Source organism: Heliconius melpomene, chromosome 2 (assembly GCF_056956725.1).
Source record: "Heliconius melpomene rosina isolate 202511_hmr_F chromosome 2, ASM5695672v1, whole genome shotgun sequence".
In the NCBI taxonomy this organism is placed as follows: Eukaryota; Metazoa; Arthropoda; class Insecta; order Lepidoptera; family Nymphalidae; genus Heliconius; species Heliconius melpomene.
The window spans coordinates 9,109,324-9,132,000 of record NC_140390.1 but is presented as its reverse complement, the minus strand read 5'-3'; the positions used below and the strand labels follow the sequence as shown (position 1 = coordinate 9,132,000).

General features: G+C 33.0%; 3 protein-coding genes across 5 annotated transcripts in view; 1 reads left to right on the top strand and 2 right to left on the bottom strand.

Annotated features, from left to right (window-relative positions):
• Nucleotides 1-529: 529 nt before the first annotated feature.
• Nucleotides 530-2,305, bottom strand: LOC146540794 (uncharacterized). The gene has a single exon (XM_085203385.1). The coding sequence runs from the start codon at nt 1,996-1,998 to the stop codon at nt 655-657; it is 1,344 nt and encodes a 447-aa protein (XP_085059511.1). The 5' UTR covers nt 1,999-2,305; the 3' UTR covers nt 530-654.
• Nucleotides 2,306-4,889: 2,584 nt separating this feature from the next.
• mms4 (Methyl methanesulfonate sensitivity 4) lies at nt 4,890-9,027 on the bottom strand. Of its 2 annotated transcripts, none has more exons than XM_085203395.1 (10): nt 8,807-9,027; nt 8,647-8,733; nt 8,438-8,568; nt 7,978-8,151; nt 7,307-7,479; nt 6,807-6,874; nt 6,397-6,502; nt 5,788-5,870; nt 5,577-5,689; nt 4,890-5,143 (listed from the first exon to the last, which is right to left on the bottom strand). In XM_085203395.1, exons 1-10 carry the CDS (start codon nt 8,907-8,909, stop codon nt 4,991-4,993), a joined length of 1,191 nt encoding a protein of 396 aa, XP_085059521.1. In that variant the 5' UTR covers nt 8,910-9,027; the 3' UTR covers nt 4,890-4,990. The 2 variants fall into 2 exon arrangements, with proteins under 2 accessions (XP_085059521.1, XP_085059528.1); XM_085203402.1 differs by having other exon boundaries at nt 8,438-8,565.
• A 3,130-nt stretch (nt 9,028-12,157) lies between these two features.
• LOC146540792 (nucleoredoxin-like) overlaps nt 12,158-22,677 on the top strand; it is a 50,465-nt gene continuing 39,945 nt past the window's right edge. The window contains exons 1-2 of one of the 2 annotated variants that reach the window (XM_085203354.1): nt 12,158-12,314; nt 12,491-12,982. In XM_085203354.1, coding sequence (XP_085059480.1) covers nt 12,620-12,982 — 363 coding nt within the window. In that variant the 5' untranslated portion in view covers nt 12,158-12,314; nt 12,491-12,619. Of the gene's footprint in view, nt 12,983-22,677 lie in introns of both variants that reach the window. The other variant, XM_085203348.1, reaches the window with a different exon arrangement.

Genomic DNA, 22,677 nt, shown 5'->3' with positions numbered 1-22,677 from the left:
TTATTATTTTTAACTTATGATTATAAGAATCAGCCAAGGTAATTCTAAATTTTGTTTGTTGTGAAATAAATATATATTATGTCATAAATATCTTTAATAAATGTAAATAAATATATTTAATAAATATTTCAAGTCTACTTCAATGCATGGATAATAATGTCAATAAATATATAATATCTCTATTTTTCTAAATTAAAAAGACGATTTTTATTAGTTCAACTATAATATTACTATGGCAATACTATATTAAACTTATGATTTCTGACTGAACCTGTATCTGAATCTGTTTTTGACAATGATGTTGTTAAATTCAGTAATGTTGAGTAAATGTGTTCTGTGGTTAAATTATGCTATAATTTAACCAATTACTGTATCGTAAAATATTAATGTAGGTTGAGTAGGAAGGCAGACCCTGGTTTTTACCAGGGATTAATGCCAGGGATTAATCTCAGGAAGAAGAAGACTTTCGTACATAAAAATGTGCATCAACAATATACAGCTGTATGCATCTTGAATACATTACACAATCAAGTAGATAACTTAATATATTTAATTGAATTTCAATTTTTTTTTATTAAAATAGGTGACAGAAAATTAACTTTATCCGTAATGAAGCGTCAATTGTTTATTTGCTTAAATATTTTTTTTAACATCTTAATCACTAGATAAATCTTCATCAGATGAATCGGTATCATTTTCACTGAACTCTTGTTCCTCTTCTTCTGACTCATTATCACTAGCGCGAAAAGTAAAGTCATCTGTCAAATCGTCAATGATTTCCTCACTTTTTTTATATTCCTCCTCTACTTTTTTCACCTCGTCATACAATGCCGTCCATTCACTTTCAACCATGCTATTTATTTTCTCTTCTACGAGCTTCATTGCGTTGTTAATATCGCATTGGACATTTTCTTTCACTACGAAACTTTTTATGTCTACCCAGGCCATTTCCAACGGATTAAGGTCTTGATGGTTTGGTGGAAGACGCAACACCGTATGATTGTGTTCTTGAAAAAGTTTGTCAATTTTGTACTTATTTGTTTTGTTTTTAATTAAACTAATTAGTTTAAATAGTTCTGGTTTAAGCATATTTTCGTTACAAGGTACACCCTTATCAAGAAGCCATGATATCATGTCTGACTTCTTGGCATTTGAAGTCGGCGGTCTGTCCTCGATTTTTTTACTATAAGCAGCATTGCTTAGTACTACAATTGAATTCGGTGGAAGAACTGGTATTAGTTTTGTCCGGATCCATCTTTCGTAGTTCTCAGAATCCATTGTCCCTTGATAGTCTCCAGTTTTTATACCTTCTTTAAACATTAATAGGCACAAGCCTGTTTCATATTTAGCGTTTGCGATGACAATACGAGGATTTTTAGTAACGGTCTTTTTTGATGTATTCTCCGGCTTTTGTATTGAATTCCTACAAGAAACGTCAATGATCGATTCAGTGGTGTAAACAATGGATCTGCCATCAGCACGATATTTAGCTAATTTAGCCAAATATACGATACGTTCAAAACGAATATTCGTGTTTTCTATCAATATTTTTTTATTATCTTCAGTTCTCTTGTACTTAAATCCTAAATTTTTAAGTAGGTTCTGCAAGCTTGTAGTAGATCCTCTGTAATTAATTTCTGTTTTCAACTTTTTTACAAGCTGAATAATAGTGGGCAGTTTGCCTTCAACGATGTGAAAGGTGTGAACAATCCTTCTAATTACCAACTGATCATAGCAATTTGCTTCAGTAACCGTTTTTCTTCGAAATCTCTTCTTGCCTGGAGTACGAAAACCCAAACTGGCGTTAGATGTTTTCACTAGATTAACAATTTGTCGACAAGTGTTCACACTTACACCAGTTGCTGCTGCAGTTCGCTTTTGCACACAATTCAAATGAAATTGAAGTCCTTCTTCAGATTCCTTTTTCATAAAATTTAAAACATTATACACCATTTCACGTGTCTGGGTACGCAACACTGCGTAACGTCCGAGAGGCATTTTAACTAGATAAAACAGATAGATTCCAAAAAAAAAAAAATGTGAACGTAAGTGTACTTCTAGAGCCGACGTGTGTACACTCCAATAACGTTGCGTTCACACTAAGTATAGTATCTCAAAATCCTTATTGATAATCGGAGGTATAGTCTGACGCCCGCTCACGTTGCAACTGTCACTACACTACGATACAGTCGGTATGAAATATGAATATAATTATCACATGATATAATATAGTCTGGCAAACATGTTATTGATAATGGGAAGCACGCGCGGCAATTGCGCAGTATACTATGCGCAGAGAACGTTCGATCAGTGTTACCCTGTTATGTTGTTTTACCCCACGCTTAGCAAATTACATTTACCTATACGAAAATTAAAATATCTGATCATCTTTGTTGTAGTAAATTATACAAAACGAAAATTTTATGAGGATACTACTACTACTTAGTAGCTAACTACATAACTAATGGCACATGATATTTATGTATATATGTATATACTATATACACTTATGTACAACATAAACATTCAGTATGCGTAATACAAGCTTATACAATGTGGATAAAGAAATATCTGAAAATATTTAAAGTTCTTAAAGATTATATAAAAAAATAATATTGGGTAAATTATTTAAATAAATTTTGAGGTACAAAAAAAGAGAGTGCGGTATCCCTTTGCCATACAAGTTACAGTGCGTCAATGTGAGCGCTACGTACTTACAGGAAATTCGCACTCACACATCTTTATAGGTACAATCGAACTCACACTATATTGTTCAAACAACAATATAATTAATTGTAAACAAAAATGCCTTTTACCGTTTTGATTGCTTGCTTTATTCAATAATCAATTTTTATTCTTTACTTTCTTGCATGCATTAATTAACGTTTTAAATAAAACTGTAAAAAAGTTTTGATTGAATTGATGGAGATATAATTTATTAAAATAATTTATTTGTTAAGACCTCTATTTCCATTATTACAAAAAATATTTACTTACCCATAACTTGATTTTGCATGTTGCCTAACGCCAAAATCTTATATTTGCTTGCATGTTTTATATATTAAATTATTTTTTCAATTTTACTTTTTTTATTGAAGTTGTATTGAGAAGATTTGTATGTGGCCCCATTATAATAATTTCAATTCAGTTTTTTATTTAATTTTTCAATTGACTTATCCATAACTTCATTTTGCATTTTGCTTAAGCTAGCACACTAATTATTATAATACTACTTGATAAATATGCTCTACTACGCCATTTCGTATATATGATGCTATCGTATGATATTATATTCATATTTCATAGTAATGAACTGATAGCGTTGCGCTCGACTGTACCGTAGTGTAGTGACCGCCCGGTCACACACGTCTATGTGCAGACATCAAAATACGCTTTCTGCGCAGTTGCCGCGCGTGCTTCCCATTATCAATAACATGTTTGCCAGACTATAGCATCATATATACAAAATGGTTTAGTAGAGCATATTTATGTAGTAATATTATAAAATCAAGTTATGGATAAGCAAATTGAAAAATTAAATAAAAAACCGAATTGCTTTTATTATTATACTAGCGGACGCGCGCAGCTTCGCTTGCTTATTTAGGGGTGAATTCTAATAAACCACGAAACATGTGTTCAATGAAATATTAAGAGTCTAAAAGAGTCTGTGGTTTAAGAGTCGGTGTCGATTTAAACTTTTTTCCATACAAGCTTTCAACCCCTATTTCACCCTTTTAGGGTTTCAATTTTACAAAATCCCTTCTTAGTAGATGTCGAGATTACGAATGTTAACATCTGTCCAAATTTCACGTTTCTACGCAGAGTGGTTACGGCTGTGCGTGCGTCTTACCCCAGTCAGTGAGGACAAGTCCTTTTATATATATAGATTATAACAATACACACGAGAAGTACGAGAACACGTATGCGCAGAAAACGTTCGATCATTGTTACCCTGTTATGTAGTTTTACCCCACGCTTAGCAAATCACATTTACATGATAATTAAAATAACTAGTCATCTTTATGTTTTAGTAAATCATACAGAATAGAAATTTTATTAGAACATCTAAATATCGAAAAATAATCAGCTGTTCCATACATGTTTGACGAGAATAATTCGAGTGTGGCCCGAAAGTTTTTTTTTTGTCTAAATGACGAACAGGAGTCAATTGTAATGTTCTGCTTATATAACTAATGAACCATAATATTTATGTAAACATTCAATACGCGTAATGCATGCTTGTATACCGTGCAATGTGGACAAAAAATATTTGGCAATTTTTAAATTTCTTTAAGATTATATAAAAAAATGGGTAATTTATTTTAATCAATATTGAGGTACATAAAATAAAACTGGTATCCCTTCGCCATAACGTGGTAATGTGTCTCAGTGTGAGTGCTACGTTCTTTACAGGAAATTCATACCCACACATCTTCTAAGTACAATTGAGCTCACACTATATGGTTCAAATTATTATGGTAATGAAAACATCCAGAGAACGGCGACAGGAAAGGAACTTAATTCATTATTAAAAAAGGCTGTTAAAATTATTTAGGATGAGACATTATTATTTTCTAATATTGAAGGCAACAGTGATAGATATATTGAATCTTGGTTTAAGTTTGTATTTTTAAAACTTCACTAAAATAATTTTTACCTAATAAAATAGTATTTCATTTATCTTCCAATCGCAGCTGTAGTAACTCGATAATTTTAAATCATTTGAAATGACAATAGTGTCAGTCCTACAGAAAGCTACCACCGGCGAGGAAGGTAAATATAATTAACACTACATGTATAACAATCATTAGCTACCTGGGCGAATCAACAGATTTTAAAATTCAAAATTAAGAAACCTTGCATATGTTTTTATAATTTAAAAACTAAAATTTTTGAAAGGCTTTTTAATGGAAAAATCCACATTGAAGTTGATCCAGTCATTTGAGAGATACAATGCCACACCCCCTTTTCTGAGGGTTAAAAATAAAAGCTAGTCCAACAACACATCCCCGTCTTCCTCACAGAATAAAGTGTGTATCTTTCTCGAATATTCCACACCCACTTTCCTTGTCTTTGCTCCTGGGAGTGCTGCACGAGATACAGGTAACGAACCCAGTTCAGAATAACCATCTGATTGTAATGACTGAAATAGGGAATATGAAGTTATTTTTATTTCAACTTTTTGCAGCTTCACCTGCATTGTAAGACTAACATATACATATATATATGTTATATCGTATCATCATATAAATAAAAATATAAATAAAAATGAAGTGTCTGTCTGAAATTGTAAAATAAATGTTTTTTTTAAATGTATATACTTAGTTATTAATTATTTATTTCTTTTATACTTAGTTATTTACACAATATTAAAACACAAATGAACGATTTTAATATTTCTCCCTGTTTTTCTTTTTGTCCAGGCTGAATTAAATTTCATGAGACTTTCATTGGGGGATAGAGTTACACAGGCTATTTTTATCTCGAAATTACCGATGGATAGAGATTGACGCGAGAAAATTCGCGAAGCTGTTTAAAATTTGGTTAAAAGAAAAATATCATATGAATTAACTTACTTCGTATAATTCCAAGGGGGTTTTGTATCTAGAGCATATGGCTCTCGATATTTCTAGACTGGAATGTGGTAAAATTGCTAACATCTGTTGCCAAAGTCTACCTAGACCGTGACCTTTAATAAAAATAATTACATTTATACAAAAAAATGGTCTAATTGTTTACAAGACGGAGGATGACAAACGCTCATACAGATAAATTGTATATATTTACCATCTTTATCTACTGCTACACATTTCTTGTTATCACCGCGCATATAAAAATCTGCTTGTTCGTCTAAGGCTTGTTTGGCTTTTCTGTAATAAAAGATAAGATATTTTTTTTTAACTTCACGCTGTATCCCGCATATAGCAGGGTAGACAGGGTAGGGACCTAGTGTTAAAACTCTTTTCCCCACTTTCCTCCGAATTTCCGAGATACTACATGTTGAGTAACGGAACTAAACCACTACTTTTTGTTTTATTACCAGAGCAAAGAAATGAAGCTATTAAATATTTTATGACTTTAGAACCCAAAATACTGATTTATAACTCCATGTTAATTAAAGAAAAAGCTTAACAGATTTATATGCAGTTTTAAATATTGTGTTTTGGCAGATTTCCCTTAACATTTAGTGTTAAATAATGAAAATAATACCAATTTAAAGTATTTTGTAATAATAATATCATTAAAACCAAATGATTTTAGACAGTATATAAATAATCATGTAATTCAAACAAGCGATGCCTCAAGCGGGCGAAGCCGCAAGTGGGTTTCCAGTATCAAATAATAGTAATTGCAGACAATAGTAGTATCAAATAATATATGTTAAGTTGTACATACTTATAAGGTTCTTCTGCTATTGCTTTAGTGAACTGTATGATAGTCAACGCCAGTTCATTTGGAGTGTTTACTATAATAGAGTCACAATCTGCGCTTACTAATAAATCTAAAAAAAATCATAATTCAATTATGCATTTCTCAATTTTTTTACTTAATTCCGAATAGCTACATTGAACTTCCCAACGGTTGTGGATTCGATACACATTCAGAGATATTTAATTATTTAAATCTTCCCTCTTCCAAAATTTAAACAGTGTGTCAATAATGCAATATCTTAACCCTAGGTACCCTCTGCATATCCTGCTTTATATTATAAACAGTACTCTAAAAAAACCAATATGTAAAGAAAAAACTCAATTAAATTGATAAATAAATTATATATTATTATTTAATATATAAATCATTATTACCTGTAATAGCTTTTTCCAATTCAATATCGGACATCAGCCTTTTAGTTTTAGCACCTTTACGGCCAGACCTTAAATAAAAAGTAAAAAAGCCCTAGGTTATATAATTTGAGACATAAGTAAATTAGTATTAAACTATACTAGTCATAACACTATGTAACAGTAAGTGTATGAGATGTGGGTGGGTTCATGGGAATATTCATTTTTTATTCTTATACATATTTTAAGAAAGCTGTCTTGGCATGGTGGCTCAAAGTATGACTGTAAAAGCCACGGTTGTGGGTGCGATTCCCACTCCTGGGTATAAATTATTTAATATTAAGGCAATAAAATACTTAAAGTGTAGGATTGAGATCTGTCACACTATGCAACAACTTGAAAGTGTGGATATGAGGGTCTAAACACTTAGTTGCTTCTGTCTACCCCTCTAAAAAGAAGGATACGGCATGAAGGTAAAAAAGGACGAAAAAAAAATCTTTTTCTTTACCCCATGTAATACTCACTTAAAATAATCCTTCATACCAAACAGCACTAAACTCAATTTACACTCCGCCAACTGCATAGCTTGTTTCATATGTTTTGAAAGGCTGTGAGACACTACCAACTCTTCTAAGTCTTCTATTCTAAGAATGTACAGACCGTGGTCACACTTTACTTTGGATGGGGTTAGTTGCATCTGTAACATTATACTACTAGTTTATTAAATGAAATAAAATAAAATTTAAATATTTATGGAAATCCAAAACACTGTTCTACTCTAATTCTAAAATTTTAAAATCTAATTTTTAGCAAGATACCCATCTTAGGGTGTCAGTGTAGGTTCAACTCCTACTCATATAGAGTGAGCAAAGAGAATCTCGTGAGGGTTGAACCCAACCATCATGTTAGCAGTCATGACTAAACAGATTATATAAATGGCTGAGCAGATTTGATTTTAGGATTTTTAAGTATTTTTTTTTGTTGCATGTTGTATCCCTGAAACATTCCTTTTGCCACTTTCTAACAAATTTTCAATACATTACAATCATGTTGAGTGGACTCATTACCAAGCTCTTGTAACCAGAGCTAATGAAGGAAAAGTATTTATTATTCTGAGTTGAATTTGAATCCACAACCATCACACCAGCTAAAGCATAATATATGTATACAATACAAAATAAAATAAATTACTTACAAAACCATCAGTATTTTCCAAAGTAGGCATAACAGTTCGCATCCATAAAACCAAAGCTGTGTCACATAGAGAGGGAGAAGATTTAAGTTTAACTCCACTTGCATTTGCTTCTCTTTGAATATCAGCACAAAACCATGAGTTGAGTAAAGTTGGGTGAATTTCAATAGTCATATACTGGAAATTTTAAATTTTTACTAAGTATGTATGTACTAATAATTTATAAATTGATGAATGAGTCACACCAAGACGTCATAATTTTAATAACAGTTACAGCATTTAATGGGCATACTCTTGTAAATAGTCATAGTTTGTGTGTTCATATTGCATACCAATATCATTCTAATCATTTATAACCAAGAAGTACCATAAATGTGTTAATTGACTTTCAGAGTGAATTTTCAGATGATACCTTTCTACTCATACATACTATAAGAAACTTCTAGAAATTATAATAATTTACCTTCATACATTCTCCGGGTTGGTATATTTTATTTGCATTTTTCCTCATTTTTTTCGCCTCTGCCATTTTCTTTTTCAATTTTTGTCTTTCTTCTTTATCTTTTTTAGTAGTACCATTGTGAGAACCACCTGCTTTATTAATTTAGTTATAATAAAACTTCAAGAGTGTAGCAATGGCGTTTCTTATAATAAAAATAGATATACTTATACCTTTTCTTCTTTCTCCTTTTCTTTTATATCCTGCAGGGCTTGTGTTTATGTGTCCACTTGTTGTAGGTGTTATTTCCGTATTAGAATCTATAAAGAATTTAATATGCCGTTTAAATTATTCTCGTGTTAATAAAAAATAAGCCTTAAAAATTAAATATACCCTCATCTGAATTACGTTCCACATTATTTGTTACAGGCAAACTAGATGCAGAATCATTTTGAGATTCATCATCAGATGATAAATCAATTATGTCCGTAATCATAATTAAGCGAACTATATTCTAAATAATAATTATTATATTCTATAGAAATTTACGAAGAAACTTGAATATAAAACCGCCAAAACATTTTTCAATTTAACTGTCAGCTGTCAAGGTGTCAAGTCTGTCTGCACTTCTTGTTTGTTTATGGGTTTTAGGCAAGCCAGAAGAGAACAGTTTATTTTGCAAATGTCGCGTAGAATGGAGAAAGAACGATGTATTTATAGTCAGTTATATATATAGAGGAAGTAATATGTATAAGACTTAACGGTATAATTAGATAAACCAAAAAAAAAATACTCAATAAAAACATATTATATTTTTACAAATTTAATAAAAAAATAAATAAATTGAGATAAACTTACATCAGTGAGAAAATATAGAAAATAAAATTTAACAGTTATAAAATTAGTACACGAAAGTCATAGAATTAGTCTAACATAATAAGTTATAATTACGTACTTATATAAATATTTTATATACATATTTCATAGATATAGCAATTGTTATTTAAGCAAAAATATTAGTTAGATATTTCCATGTCACACTCAAATATTTCTCTGTTTATATGTCATGAATAAAGAAAGTTACCTATTGTGTGCAGCGATAAGACGGTTACACTGCGCGATTATTGATTTCACATAAATCTGTCATATGAATCATACTCAAACGCTCCGACTTATTTGTTGCAATATGTAATAGCTGACCTTTACTAAACCTTTGTAGAGAGTAAAGGCAAAATAATAAAGTTATTAACAAGAATACTTCTAATCAAAAATAAGTCAACAAGATGATTTTTTATTTATGAAACCTCTAGATTTATTCATAATATCAACATTAACTATTGTCAATTATTGATATTATGAGTAGTGAAATCCACTTCTATGCTCTTTTAATGTCCAATCCGAATTAAATATAACATTTTACTTTATAACATAACTTCTATAAGAACACGTAAATACTCACAAAAATCAACAATTTCATATGTAGGTATACGGTCTAAATTTATTTTAACAGCGATAAGCGTTGCGTTTGTACATCATTTTTGGAATTCCGTACCTACCTCAAGAGTAAAAAACGGAACCCTTATAGAGTTATATTGTTGACCGTTGTTTGTGGATTTATCAAAATCTTTTCACATCTTTCTAGTCCATGTGGTATGGTATGGTTCTTTAAATCTGGCGTTCCGAGCGTGCCAGTTGAGCACATATCACTTCACCAATTAGTCCATGTGTCTCAAGATCGCGAGGAGGTGTCGAATTGAAATTGATATGACATGTCGAGGCCTACAGTCTAGAAGCAGTGATAAAAAATAGCTTTTATTGCATTTTATATGAAACTCGCCGTGTACGGGTCACCTGATAAGTGATCACCGTCGCTACAGGCGCGTTGTCAGCCTTTAAGGTTTTTGAAGGTACCCAGGTCGTGTGGACCTGGAAACACTGCCACAGGTAGGTCATTCCACAGTTGCGTGGAATCCAAATCATTATCATAATCCAATTTTAAGTATGGATATGAGATGGTATGTGTGGATATGAGATCGCCTATGTTAACGAGAGATCTCAAGTGTGGATAAATTTTTTTATACTATTAGTCTCTACAAGTATCTTGTATGCTACAGACATAAAAAAAACACGAATATAAGAATTGTAATTTTATACATGATCAGTTAATTAAATAAATAATCACATTGTTCAAGCGGACGACTAAGTTGCTAGTTAGAATTTAAATTATATTTTGGATTTTAAACTTACAAAAAATTAACAGTCAACCAATTACCCAGTTAACCCATTTACATTAAACATTTTTGTCCCCAACGCAAAAAAGGAGGGTGTTAAGTTTGACATGGATGTAACTTAACTTAACTTCACGCTTCATCCCTAGTGTTGTAGTCAGAAAGAACGGAGCGCCAAACACTACGGTCTCTACTACATACCTCTTGCGCCTCGTCCACTGTCAACAACCTCTTCATACATGCCCTCCGGGGGGTCCTCATGTTTTTTACGTGACCTTCCTCCAGTATTTTTGATACTGTGTTTTCGAAGATGTTGGGGACCACCACCCAACACGTCATGTCCGGAACGGCAGGAGGTGGAGGACGGAGACATCGATGTCTTTTAGCTATTAATTCAAATTTATGCCAAAAATATTTTCATTTTGGAAAAGCGCTGATATTAGCAAATTGCTAAATCGATTTTTACCAACATTGTTTAAGTACAATAATATGAGTAAAATCATGAAGCCTAAATAGGTAATATTGTGGTTTCCAAGCATGTGTAGACAATACATAGAGCGTAATAGTAAGCTAAATGTCTTGGAAACTAAAAGTCATATAGCGAACTTAGAGAACACTACAAGTTTTATCAAAATCGGTTCAATCGTTTTTATAATATACTTTATATAATGTGTAAAAACGAAAGATTTAAGTTTCTAAATTACATTTCACATACATGATTAAATTATTAAATATAACAAAAAGAACTAACACAATCATTGTATATACAAAGTACAAAACACGTAAAATAAAGCGCAGGTAATAATACCTACGTGTAAAATCGCATCAACATTATGTATCGGTGTAAACACGCACCGAGGCATGCACTACAGGGTACAGCACGATATAGGAAACATACCGACTACCTCTACCTCTACCTATACCTAAAGCTTTTTGCCCTTGCGTTGCCCTCAACGGATTGTTTCGACTCGGTGAATTAATTCAAGCCTTTTGCAATCTAAACTCTACGTGAGATATGAGAGACTGTCATAGAATATGATGCTTAATTTTTGTGATGTAATGCCTAATTTTGTATTTGATTTTAGACGACAATATACTCATTGCCTAATATTTAATATTTTAGTTATTGTTCGGTACTATACTACGATTGTGGTGTACTCATTATATCAAATAGTACTTTATTTTGTTATTAGAAAATTATTCATATTGAAATATAATAGGAAAATAAACGCTAAGAAAGTCTGTTAACGTTATGTTTCATTATTTCGCACATCATAAACTGAATAACACCAAATATAAGCAATATTTTCTACCAATAAAAAAAGTATTTAAAACGATCATAAAAACCTAAAATTATACCATAAAGGTTTCTTTAATCAATACATAATTGGTTAACTTCAATTCAATAATACCCCAAATAACAATAATCATCGTGACAAAGTCAAACTGTTTAAAATATGTTAGCAGTTAGTCTCACTCCGTTGCTCTATGTCGAAGGGTTCCCTCATTTTCCCTCCCACCTCCAGTCGGTCTTTGTTTACGAGGGCGTTCGGCCGTTGCTCTGCGTGTGCTCCATTTAAAAATAAAACTTATTTTGCGTAGAATTTTAAAGCTATAAGTTAGAATAATTGTGATCTGCTTGAATTATTATTGTATTAATTAGTATAATTGGTGTGAGTAATATACAAAATATTTCAATTATTATTATTTTTATAGAAGATTAAATATCTGTTTTAATTTTTGAAGGAGAAACAACTAACTATCATTTCAAGTCAATTAGTAACCAAATTTTCCTTGTAATTGACAGTTAAAATTTCTTTAACCTATTAATTACTTACACATATTTTAGTCGCGCGTAGTGTTAAACCAAACAAATAAACGAAATCAGTCGCAGCGAAGACAGAAAATAAACAAACGGGCTGTATGTAAAAAATGTAAGACGTGTTCGGGATTTAAAAATATTAAAAAAATAACAAAAATGGATTGGCGCGAAAAACTTTTCGGCCGTGTCCTTGTGAAATGCGATGCACCGGGGACACAGAATGGAAAATTTGAAAATATACCAACTTTGGAGGCGTTGACTGACTGCGTTGAAGATGGAGAGGGTGCTGTGTGTGGAATATACTTCTCTTTTGCCAATATAAGTGATACTAGTGACGATTTTGGGCTACGTCTGGAAGAGATTTACAAGCGCGTTCATCCAAGGTTGAAGGTTGTGGAGGTCGTGCTGTGGGCTCATGTGGGGACCCCCGAGGGTCCAGTGGAAAGGGAAGCAGGTTTTAGACGAAGTTTGACTGGAAAACCTTGGTTTGCTGTGCCTTTTCACGATGTTGATACAAAGGTAAGCTATTAGATATAAGATTACTTCTCTTTCCTTATAAATTATATTTTTAATAACACTTAAAATAAAACATCGAGGAGACAAATTAGATCCTAAACAAATATGTATTATTTCGCACCTGCGTCGCTCTACACAAAGTCTGGCTAAGGTATTTATTTGCATCGTAAATACAACTTAAAGTTTAAACAAATATAACTGTCCAAAGTGATTTATTATCTGTCTACCATTACCTCCAGAGTACCCTTCGTGAAGTGCGCCCCCAAAAATTTGTAAACCCTATTTCAAATATAATGGCGTAATCAAAATCTTAATTCATATCCCCATAACAGAAATTACTCAATTTAAAACGGAGCTATTGTGCAGGATTTTTTTTATAATTGTAGATAATTTTCTTATATTCTCCAATAAAAAAATATATGAATATTTTTTCCTTAAAAAAATATAATATGAATATTTTTTTATTGTATGTTTGGATAGAGACCATAGTGAGGCAACAGGACAGCATCCAACTTTATAAAATACTTGTGGGTTCGATTCTTTCCCGAGCAATAATTTTTTTTCATTAGCTCAGTACGCAATAAGGCGTAAAATGGAGACTGAAGTGATTTTACACTAGATTTACTCTGCCTACCCTGTTATGCAGGATGACCGAAGCAAAATTAGTAAAAGCGAATATTTCAAAAAAGAGGGTTTGAAATTATAATTATATATAGTATATACTATAACTTATAATTAAACTTTGACTTTTTATGAGTTAGATGAACCTTTATTCTCCTGTAAACCTTTTCATTTATCATTTGACATGTCCGTTTATACGTAGGGACCAGCGCTAGAATTGGCTCAAACTATGCTAGTTCTTATTAGACTAATTTCAAAAGAAATTTAAAGGATAGAGTGACTACAGATATCTATTTCTTAAGTTATCTACCTAGAAAATTAAATATGATAAAATGATGGACATTTTTAAATAATTGTGAATTGAATTTGAGAATTTTAAAATTATGAATATTTATCTGAAAACTTAACTCCCCTACCCGTATGGTACCTAAACCAAAACAATATCGTTTAAGTGACGTTTTTCCAAAAAAATATATTTTATATTGATATCTATCACAATTTAAGCTTTATTTAAATTAAATCCTCATTATTTCTATTTATTTGTCCCGCTTTTTATCTCGGTAAGAAGCGGGATTTTTAATCATTTTATCATTTTAGAGGCGGGATCTTTTAGTCTAAAATGATTGACTAAAATGATAAAATGATTAAAATCCCGCTTCTTACCGAGATAAAATCTGGCATCGCTGATTCTTATACATAACATTAAAACTTCGTGCTACAATGTTAATCAACTATAAATAAACCAGTGGAAGCCACTGACGACTAACAAAAAAACATCTTATTTTAATTAATTAAAAAATATATAAAAGGAGTATCTACATAAAATATTTATATTAAAATGTTTTAGAAAGACAGTTCTTTAGCTCATTGAAAAAAAACTCATTGAAGAGAGTGCACAAAAACATGCAAAACATAAATTATAATTAGCTTGTTCACAACCAACTTCGTAAAGCAGGCCATATGTAACTATGTACAAAATACGTGCGGTTACTTTTCTTAAAACCCCTGTATGTGTGTGTATATCCCTGAGTGTATTTTTTATGTTTAACTTGTTTTTGACAGCGGCTTCGCCCGCTTGGTTTAATAAGAGTGGTCAATTGCGAGTCGGACTTGTATGTCGAGGGTTCCGTACCAATTCCAGTATCATTTACTTTCCAGGAACTTAACTTTGCGGACGTATACACTCATTTTGTTTGAATTGAACTACAAATATATTGTAAAGCTTTTTTAATGAAATATTTTCAGTTTTTGGTTTTTTTTCTTTATTAGTTTATCATTTAAGTTCTCACTTCTTGCCATTATATAAATTATAATGTAGGTCCATGAATCCAATGAAGCCGTGATAAGGGATCCGTTTTTTAACGTATAGTTAAAACGAAACCTTGTATTTTTATAACATATAATTAAAAAAATGTTACCCATATTATATTAGTACATTTGAATCTAAATAATATCCACACTGTAGGTACACTCAGCTAGAATCACTTTTTATATTATGTTAATTAAACGCATTCCTCATTCACTCGCATAAAATACTCTCGTCTATGAATACTAAGTATTTAATTTTGTAAGTTTTTAATTAAGTCGTCCATGTTTTCATATAATTTTGTTTAGATAATTTTATATGAACAACTCAATTAAACAGAATCTGTACAGTATAAAAATATAGAAATTCTATTACATTAGGATATAGACGTACCTACAGATACGTGTTTAGGTACAGGTGCAGCGTTGAGTTTCGCCGCTCAACACGAAATGAAACGAAGTGCCCTAACACTAGGCTCTCTCTCCCTTACCTACTGTGCTAAACCGCCGACCGACCGTGCCGCCGACCGACCGTGCCGTGCCGACCCTAAAGAATAACACTAGTTTACGTGAATATATCTGTTCGAAAATATAGTTCAGGCCTCCACAGAAAATATATTTAGATACGCCCATGCATAAAATACATATTTTACATCATTCCATAATAATATGTAGATTATATAGTATCAACATCATCAATATCTAATCCAAATAAATTCTTATCAGAACCGCACACGAATCGTGGGCTTACGACGTTTTTATGGGTGCCATAAAGTATAAAACACCCTCGGTGTACGGAGGGGTGTCGCCCTTACCTCTTAGTAGGGATAGGGGGTGAAAAGAAAACGTAAAGGAAATCATAGCTTACAGGTGCAATTTCATTAAAACGTTATTTTAGATAGAGCCTTCTGTTTTCATTATGTTTGACGAATTTTTTATTAAGATTATAGATATTTTTTTAGGTTCACGCTGTATCTCGCATAGAGGGCAGAACATTAATACAAAATTGTGAGGATATTAAGTGTTAATTCATTTACCTTTTCTCATTATCAGCATTTTGCAAAGTAGACTTGGTGAAGATAACTCTATTTTCTATGCATTTTAGAATCCTACACCACATCGTTCCTACATCACATCTATTATATATACATTTATTTTAACATATCTTTTTATTTATATATATTATTATTTGAACATTACTTAAATTACAATAACTTTATTTATATATTAGTAATTTGTTTGATAATTTTTATTATTATTTGCTATTATATATACTGCTGCCATGTATATTGGACATAATTCTGAATGTGATGACTCACATGACGACGTTTTTTCTCAATGTAGTTCAGATGATAGTTTCCAGAGTATCCATTCCTTGCCACTTAATTCAGTGTTAAATACAACTTTTGAAAACCTTGGGAAAAATTTTAATGTCGTACATATAAATGCACAGAGCATACCTGCCCACTATCCCGATTTACTCAGTTCATTTGAAGCAACGAATATCCATGCGATCCTGGTCTCGGAAACGTTTTTAAAACCATGTTTACCATCGACATCGTTTGCATTGCCAGGGTTTCACTTAATACGCAACGACAGAACTGAAAAGGGTGGTGGAGGTGTTGCTATTTATATGCGCAGTCATATTCCTTTTAGTATACTGGACAAGTCGCCATCACCGTACTCAAGAACATCTGAACATTTATTTATCCAAGTACTTTTCGGTACCTTCAAACTGCTACTCGGAGTATTTTATAGCCCCTCATCTCAAATTAATTACTTCGAGACATTTGAAGAATTACTGGAAAATCACGTACCAGATGCGGATCACGTTATAATAATGGGCGATTTCAACACCTGTCTGCTAAAAAATGATTGGCGTACAAAGCAGTTGTCAAATACCCTAAAAAGTGTCAATTTAGATATACTTCCTTCCAATCCTACTCACTTTTTTCCACACTGCCCTCCTTCTTTACTGGATTTAATAATAGTATCGTCTATACTGATAGAGTTCTAACGCATGGACAACTGGGAGCAGAAGCTTTTTCGTACCACGATCTTATATACCTCTCATATAAAATTCGCCCGCCAAAACAAAAACCCACAGTTGTGATGCGTAGAACTTTCAAGAACTTCAACAACGATAGTTTTTTGCAGGATCTGAACCGGCTACCTTGGGATACTGTTCTAAACGCACCGACAACTGACGATAAAGTTAGTATATTTAACTCATTGCTAATTGACCTTTTCGATGTACATGCTCCTTTACGACCTGTCAAGCTAAAACATTTACCAGCTCCTTGGCTTACGGACGATATTAAAATTCTTATGTCGAAAAGGAATAGAGCAAAAACCAAATTTAAAATAAGTCCTACGGATGCTAACCGCTCCAAATACAAAAAACTACGGAATCGATGTTGCAAAGTCTGTAGGGATGCCCAACGAAAACACATACACGAGTCAGTCACTAATAATAGTCCTGCTAAAGTATGGAAGTTTCTCGATTCTATGGGTATTGGGCGACAACGTAAAAGTACACTCATAAACGACAGAATGGATCTTGATCAACTTAATAAGCATTTTACTGCTGTGAACCTCTTAAGCCAGAGAATTAAATCCAGTACTCTCTTGTCACTTTCCTCACTACCTTTCCCGTCTTTTACTCCTTTCAATTTCTCTTCAGTTACTGTCACGGATGTTAGACGGCATATTCTTGCCATAAAGTCGGACGCAATTGGCGCTGATGGGGTGAGCCGTAAAATGATTCTTATGACATTGAATGTTGTGCTTCCTGTACTTTGTCATATTTTAACTGTTCCCTTACTACCAATTCCTTCCCTAGCTCTTGGAGATTTGCTTATGTTATCCCTATACCTAAAATTACCAATCCTACATCTTTCACACACTATAGGCCTATTTCTATTCTTCCTTTTCTATCCAAAGTTCTCGAGAGAATTGTACATCACCAACTCTCGCTGTACCTAGTGAAAAACAATATATTATCATCTTTCCAATCTGGTTACCGGCCGGGACACAGCACTGTTACAGCACTTAACAAAGTCTGCGATGATATAAGAAATGGAATAGACAAGCAAAATATTACTATATTAGTCTTATTAGATTTCTCTAATGCTTTTAACACAATTGATATCGACATACTTTTAGCTTTACTTAAATCTATTAATATATCGCAAAACGCTATTGAATGGTTTTATTCTTCCCTCGTCGATCGTGAACAATGTATTCGTGCTAATGACAAACAGTCCTCATACAATCGACTCAGTGCTGGGGTACCTCAGGGTGGTGTACTTTCTCCGTTACTTTTTTCTATATTTATAAACTTCTTAACTCCACTGCTGACATTGTCCTTTCATCTTTACGCTGATGACTTGCAGATTTATACGACCACGGCAGTTGATGATATTGCTGATGCTATACGGCATGTCAATTTTAACTTAAGCATTATTAGTACCTGGAGCAAATCATTTGGTCTGTCGATAAATCCTACCAAGTCTCAGCTGTGCATCCTCGGTAACACAAAGCAACTCTCCAAAATTGACTACTCCCTCCTTCCTTCCGTAATGCTTGATGATTGCAAGATGGAGTTTGGTACTTGCGTGAGGAATCTGGGTATCAGGATGGATAGTTCTTTGACATGGGTTCCTCAAGTAGCAGAGTTAAGTCGAAAAGCTTTTGCTGCTATCGGGAGGGTAAAGAGATGGAAAAATTTATTGCCGCTTAAAACCAAAATATCTTTAGCTCAATCCATTCTCTTTCCCATTCTGGATTACGCAGATTCCTGTTACCTAGATTTGTCACAGCAATTACTAAACAAGCTCGAACGTCTTCAAAATGTAATAATTAGGTTCATTTTTGGATTGCGGAAGTATGACCATATTACTCAACATCGAGTTCAACTTAAATGGTTGACCATCAAGCATCGACGCAATTATCATGCACTTATCCTTTTATACTCTATCTTGTATCTTCCTTTAACTCCTTCATACCTCAAACAAAGATTCACTTTCCTGGGCTCCCGCTCTCAGTCTTTCAATCTCCGTTCAAGATATGACAACGTATTGGAGGTTCCACTATGTCGCACCAAGTGCTACAGTGAATCATTTACCGTAAAAACGGCGAAATTATGGAACGAGTTACCCCGGTGCATCAGGCAGTCGACATCAGTTGGTATCTTTAAGCGCCGTCTAAAGGAGTACTACCTATCGTTATAATCTATGTATCTGTTTTGTGCATATATATATGTAAGTATCGTATCTCTATATGAATGTATATATGGTATCTATGTCTGTATTTATGTATATATGTATGTATTTATGAATGTATGTATGTATTTATGTATGTATGTATTTATAGCGTATGTTTATATGTTTGATATAATAAATTACAAAATATCTTTATGCAAAGTTAACCGCCACCAATTGTATCATACTATTAGTTTTTGTTAAAAAAAAAAAGGTTGCCTGTAAGAAATCACTTACAGTGATAAGGCCGCCTATGCACTGTATCTAAATTAGAAATTTAATTGTATCTTCTTTGTGCAATAAAGTGTTTTTGATTGATTGATTGATTGATCGTTGAAACAAATTAAAAAAACAGCCTTACGCTTTAACCGGATAAGCAGAGGGAACCTAGAGTTAAGACACTTAGTTCTCCATCTTCCACTCAAGACGCTCTGTGTACCAGGGGGATAAAATTTAAAAAATAGTTTGTGGAAATAGAGTCTACATTCATGGATATCCATTAAGCGGAATGGATATCCTCGATTTCTCACGCATCATGGCCTCAAGGTCAAAATAGTATATGGTATATATGTTGCTAGTATGTCTATTATAATAGACACAATAACGTTTATTACTCAAATTGAACAATGAAATCAAAAGATGATGTCATCCAACTCTACACGGCTATGATCGCCACAAGAGAGAAAAATTAAACGATTATTGTAGGTTTTAATTTAATTTTAGCAGGCAAAGAGAACATAGTGTTACGACCTTCCGTCCTATACTTTCCGTTTATTTTAGAGTCGAGTCTAGAGTCAAAAACTGACCGATTGACTGACCTGAGATTGTCGGTTCTCACTTTCAGACATCGAAATATTTCGAGTTTTGTCTAAGTACCAAAGCGATAAAATAAAAATAATTGATCCCTTCGAGTGCAAATGGAAACCACAACCGTCGTGTTTACAGACCGACGCCGTACTGCGCTACGATGACCTCTCTCCCACATTCTATATCCAAAATAAAATTATATATAATATATCAACGTAACCCCGGGGCAAATCGCTACTACCTTAATAAAAATGCAAAAAGTACAAAGTCAATGCTCCATACAATATTATACCCATAAGTCCGTATGTTTGTACGTAGTACATACATATGTATATATAATAACACAGCAGTCAGACTGACCCACGCGTACGCCAATAACGATTAAAATTTTACACGCCGTCGGCCGACGATGCACTGTTAGTGTGTACTGTACTGCACTGCACTGCACTGCACTGTACTGCACGTGCGAAACATGCATTTTATAATACCACTGGTTATTGGCGCACTGGATATATTTTTTTAATATTTCACATGTATATGTTGAGTGAGGCCAGTCGTGGCGCATGGGCACAAGCGTTTGACTGTAAATGTGGGTTGTGGGTTCGATTTCTGTTCGAAGAAATGTAATATTTAACATATTATTTCTTCCATCGTTAATGGCCGCCACTCAATACGCAATGCTTCCAGAATTCGGTGGAAATCGGAGAGTGGAGTGTCTTAACACTATTCCACCACCCTGCTTACCATGTTACAGCATGAATACAACATGAAGCTAAACATTGTGATTTATAAAGGGTACAGTATATGAATATATTAAATAATTCATTTCGATTCAATGATCAGCGAGGCAATTGAAATACAAAAATATCCTAATTTTAATAGAGGACTAGGACTTAGCACTAGGTTACCTCATCCAATCCTGCTTTGCGGGACCGAGCGTAAAGCCATTTCTTTAATATTTTTTTCAAGTACCTACTTATATTTTCTTTACATAAACAGATTCTTCAAAAAATCTTTAAATAGATACATAAATCTGTATAGCAACTTCTAAATGCTTATTCTATGGGTAGTCATTGCGTTGTCGGGGTAATGGTACACGACAGGGGCAGGCCCCTTGCGAATGTAATTTAAAATTTTACACATTGAATACTTTGCAATTGTTAGCTAGCTATATAAATTAATTAAATTACCTACTATTACTTAAAAGGAAAGTGCTTACTTATGATTTAAAATTCATCTAATTAAAAAAGTTTCATCATTATTAGTATATTGCTATTAAAATTGGCTTAGAGTTAAAAATATACAGAACTAGCGGCCCGCTCGCGGTTTCACCCGCGTGAACTATGTTATTATTAATTTCTGTCTCCATGACTACGTCCTAGTGACGTCTATGCAAAATTTGAGACTCCTAGCATTTGTAGTAACGAAGTTTCATACAAACTCATTCGACACATTTCGACCCCAAAAGCAACCCCTTAGAAGTCGAATATTGCAAATTTCCGTCTTAGCGAGCACCTACGTCCTATAAGTAACTCCTATGCAAAAATTCAGATTCCTAGCATATGTAGTTTCTGAGATTTCGTGATGAGTGGGTGTCCTTTCGATTTTATATATATAGATTACTAGCGGCCCGCTCGCGGTTTCACCCGCGTGAACTATGTTATAATTAATTTCTGTCTCCATGGCTACGTCCTAGTGACGTCTATGCAAAATTTGAGACTCCTAGCATTTAGTAACGAATGACAAAGACAAATGTCATTAGTAACGAAGTTTCATACAAACTTTCAACCCCAAAAACAACCCCTTAGAAGTCGAATATTACAAATTCCCGTCTTAGCGAGCACCTACGTCCTATAAGTAGCTCCTATGCAAAATTTGAGATTCCTAGCACATGTAGTTTCTGAGATTTCGTGATGAGTGAGTGACCTTTCGATTTTATATATATAAATAATAAATTATATTCTAAACAAAATGAAGTAAATTTATGAGAAAGAAAGAGAGACTCGCGAGACTGTTGTGGCGCAGCATCTGACTGAAAATAACACCTTCGTAGATTTAATTTTCAGGCGGAACAGTTATTTATTTTTATTTAAAGCAATATCTCGCAAAATAGGGTGAAAAACTGGGGACGGAGTATCTTAAAACTAGGTTCCCTCTGCCTAACCTGCTAACCTTTGTAAAGTAAATTTTACAATTAAAAAAAATAATACAGATTAAAATAATCTTTCCACAAGGCCAAGTGAGTCCAAATTATTATTAACACCATACTATTTATATTCAATACACTGCACTCCCATAACGATTAAAATTTCACACTCGGCTTGGCGTCGCCGCGCACGTGTGCGAAATAGCCAAGTACTTAATGATTGTACTAATAAGAGAAAAAAATATCTAAATATAACCATGGCCCCATATGTTGTGATCAATAATACTTTACTAGTATGTAGTACTGACATTGGTTGCTTTCTTTCTTACCTTTCTATACCTAATATTATAAAACTGAAGAATTTGTTTGATTAAACGCGGTAATCTCGTGAACTATTGGTTCAAATTAAAAAAGTTTTTTTTTGTTTTGGATAGTAAATATATGACTCACACGTTGTGTATATAAAATTTCAGCATTTCCATATACATAGTGGTTAAAGCAAATAGTTAATTTAAACAGTCCGTTGCCAAACGCTAATAATTTATTAGGACATTTGT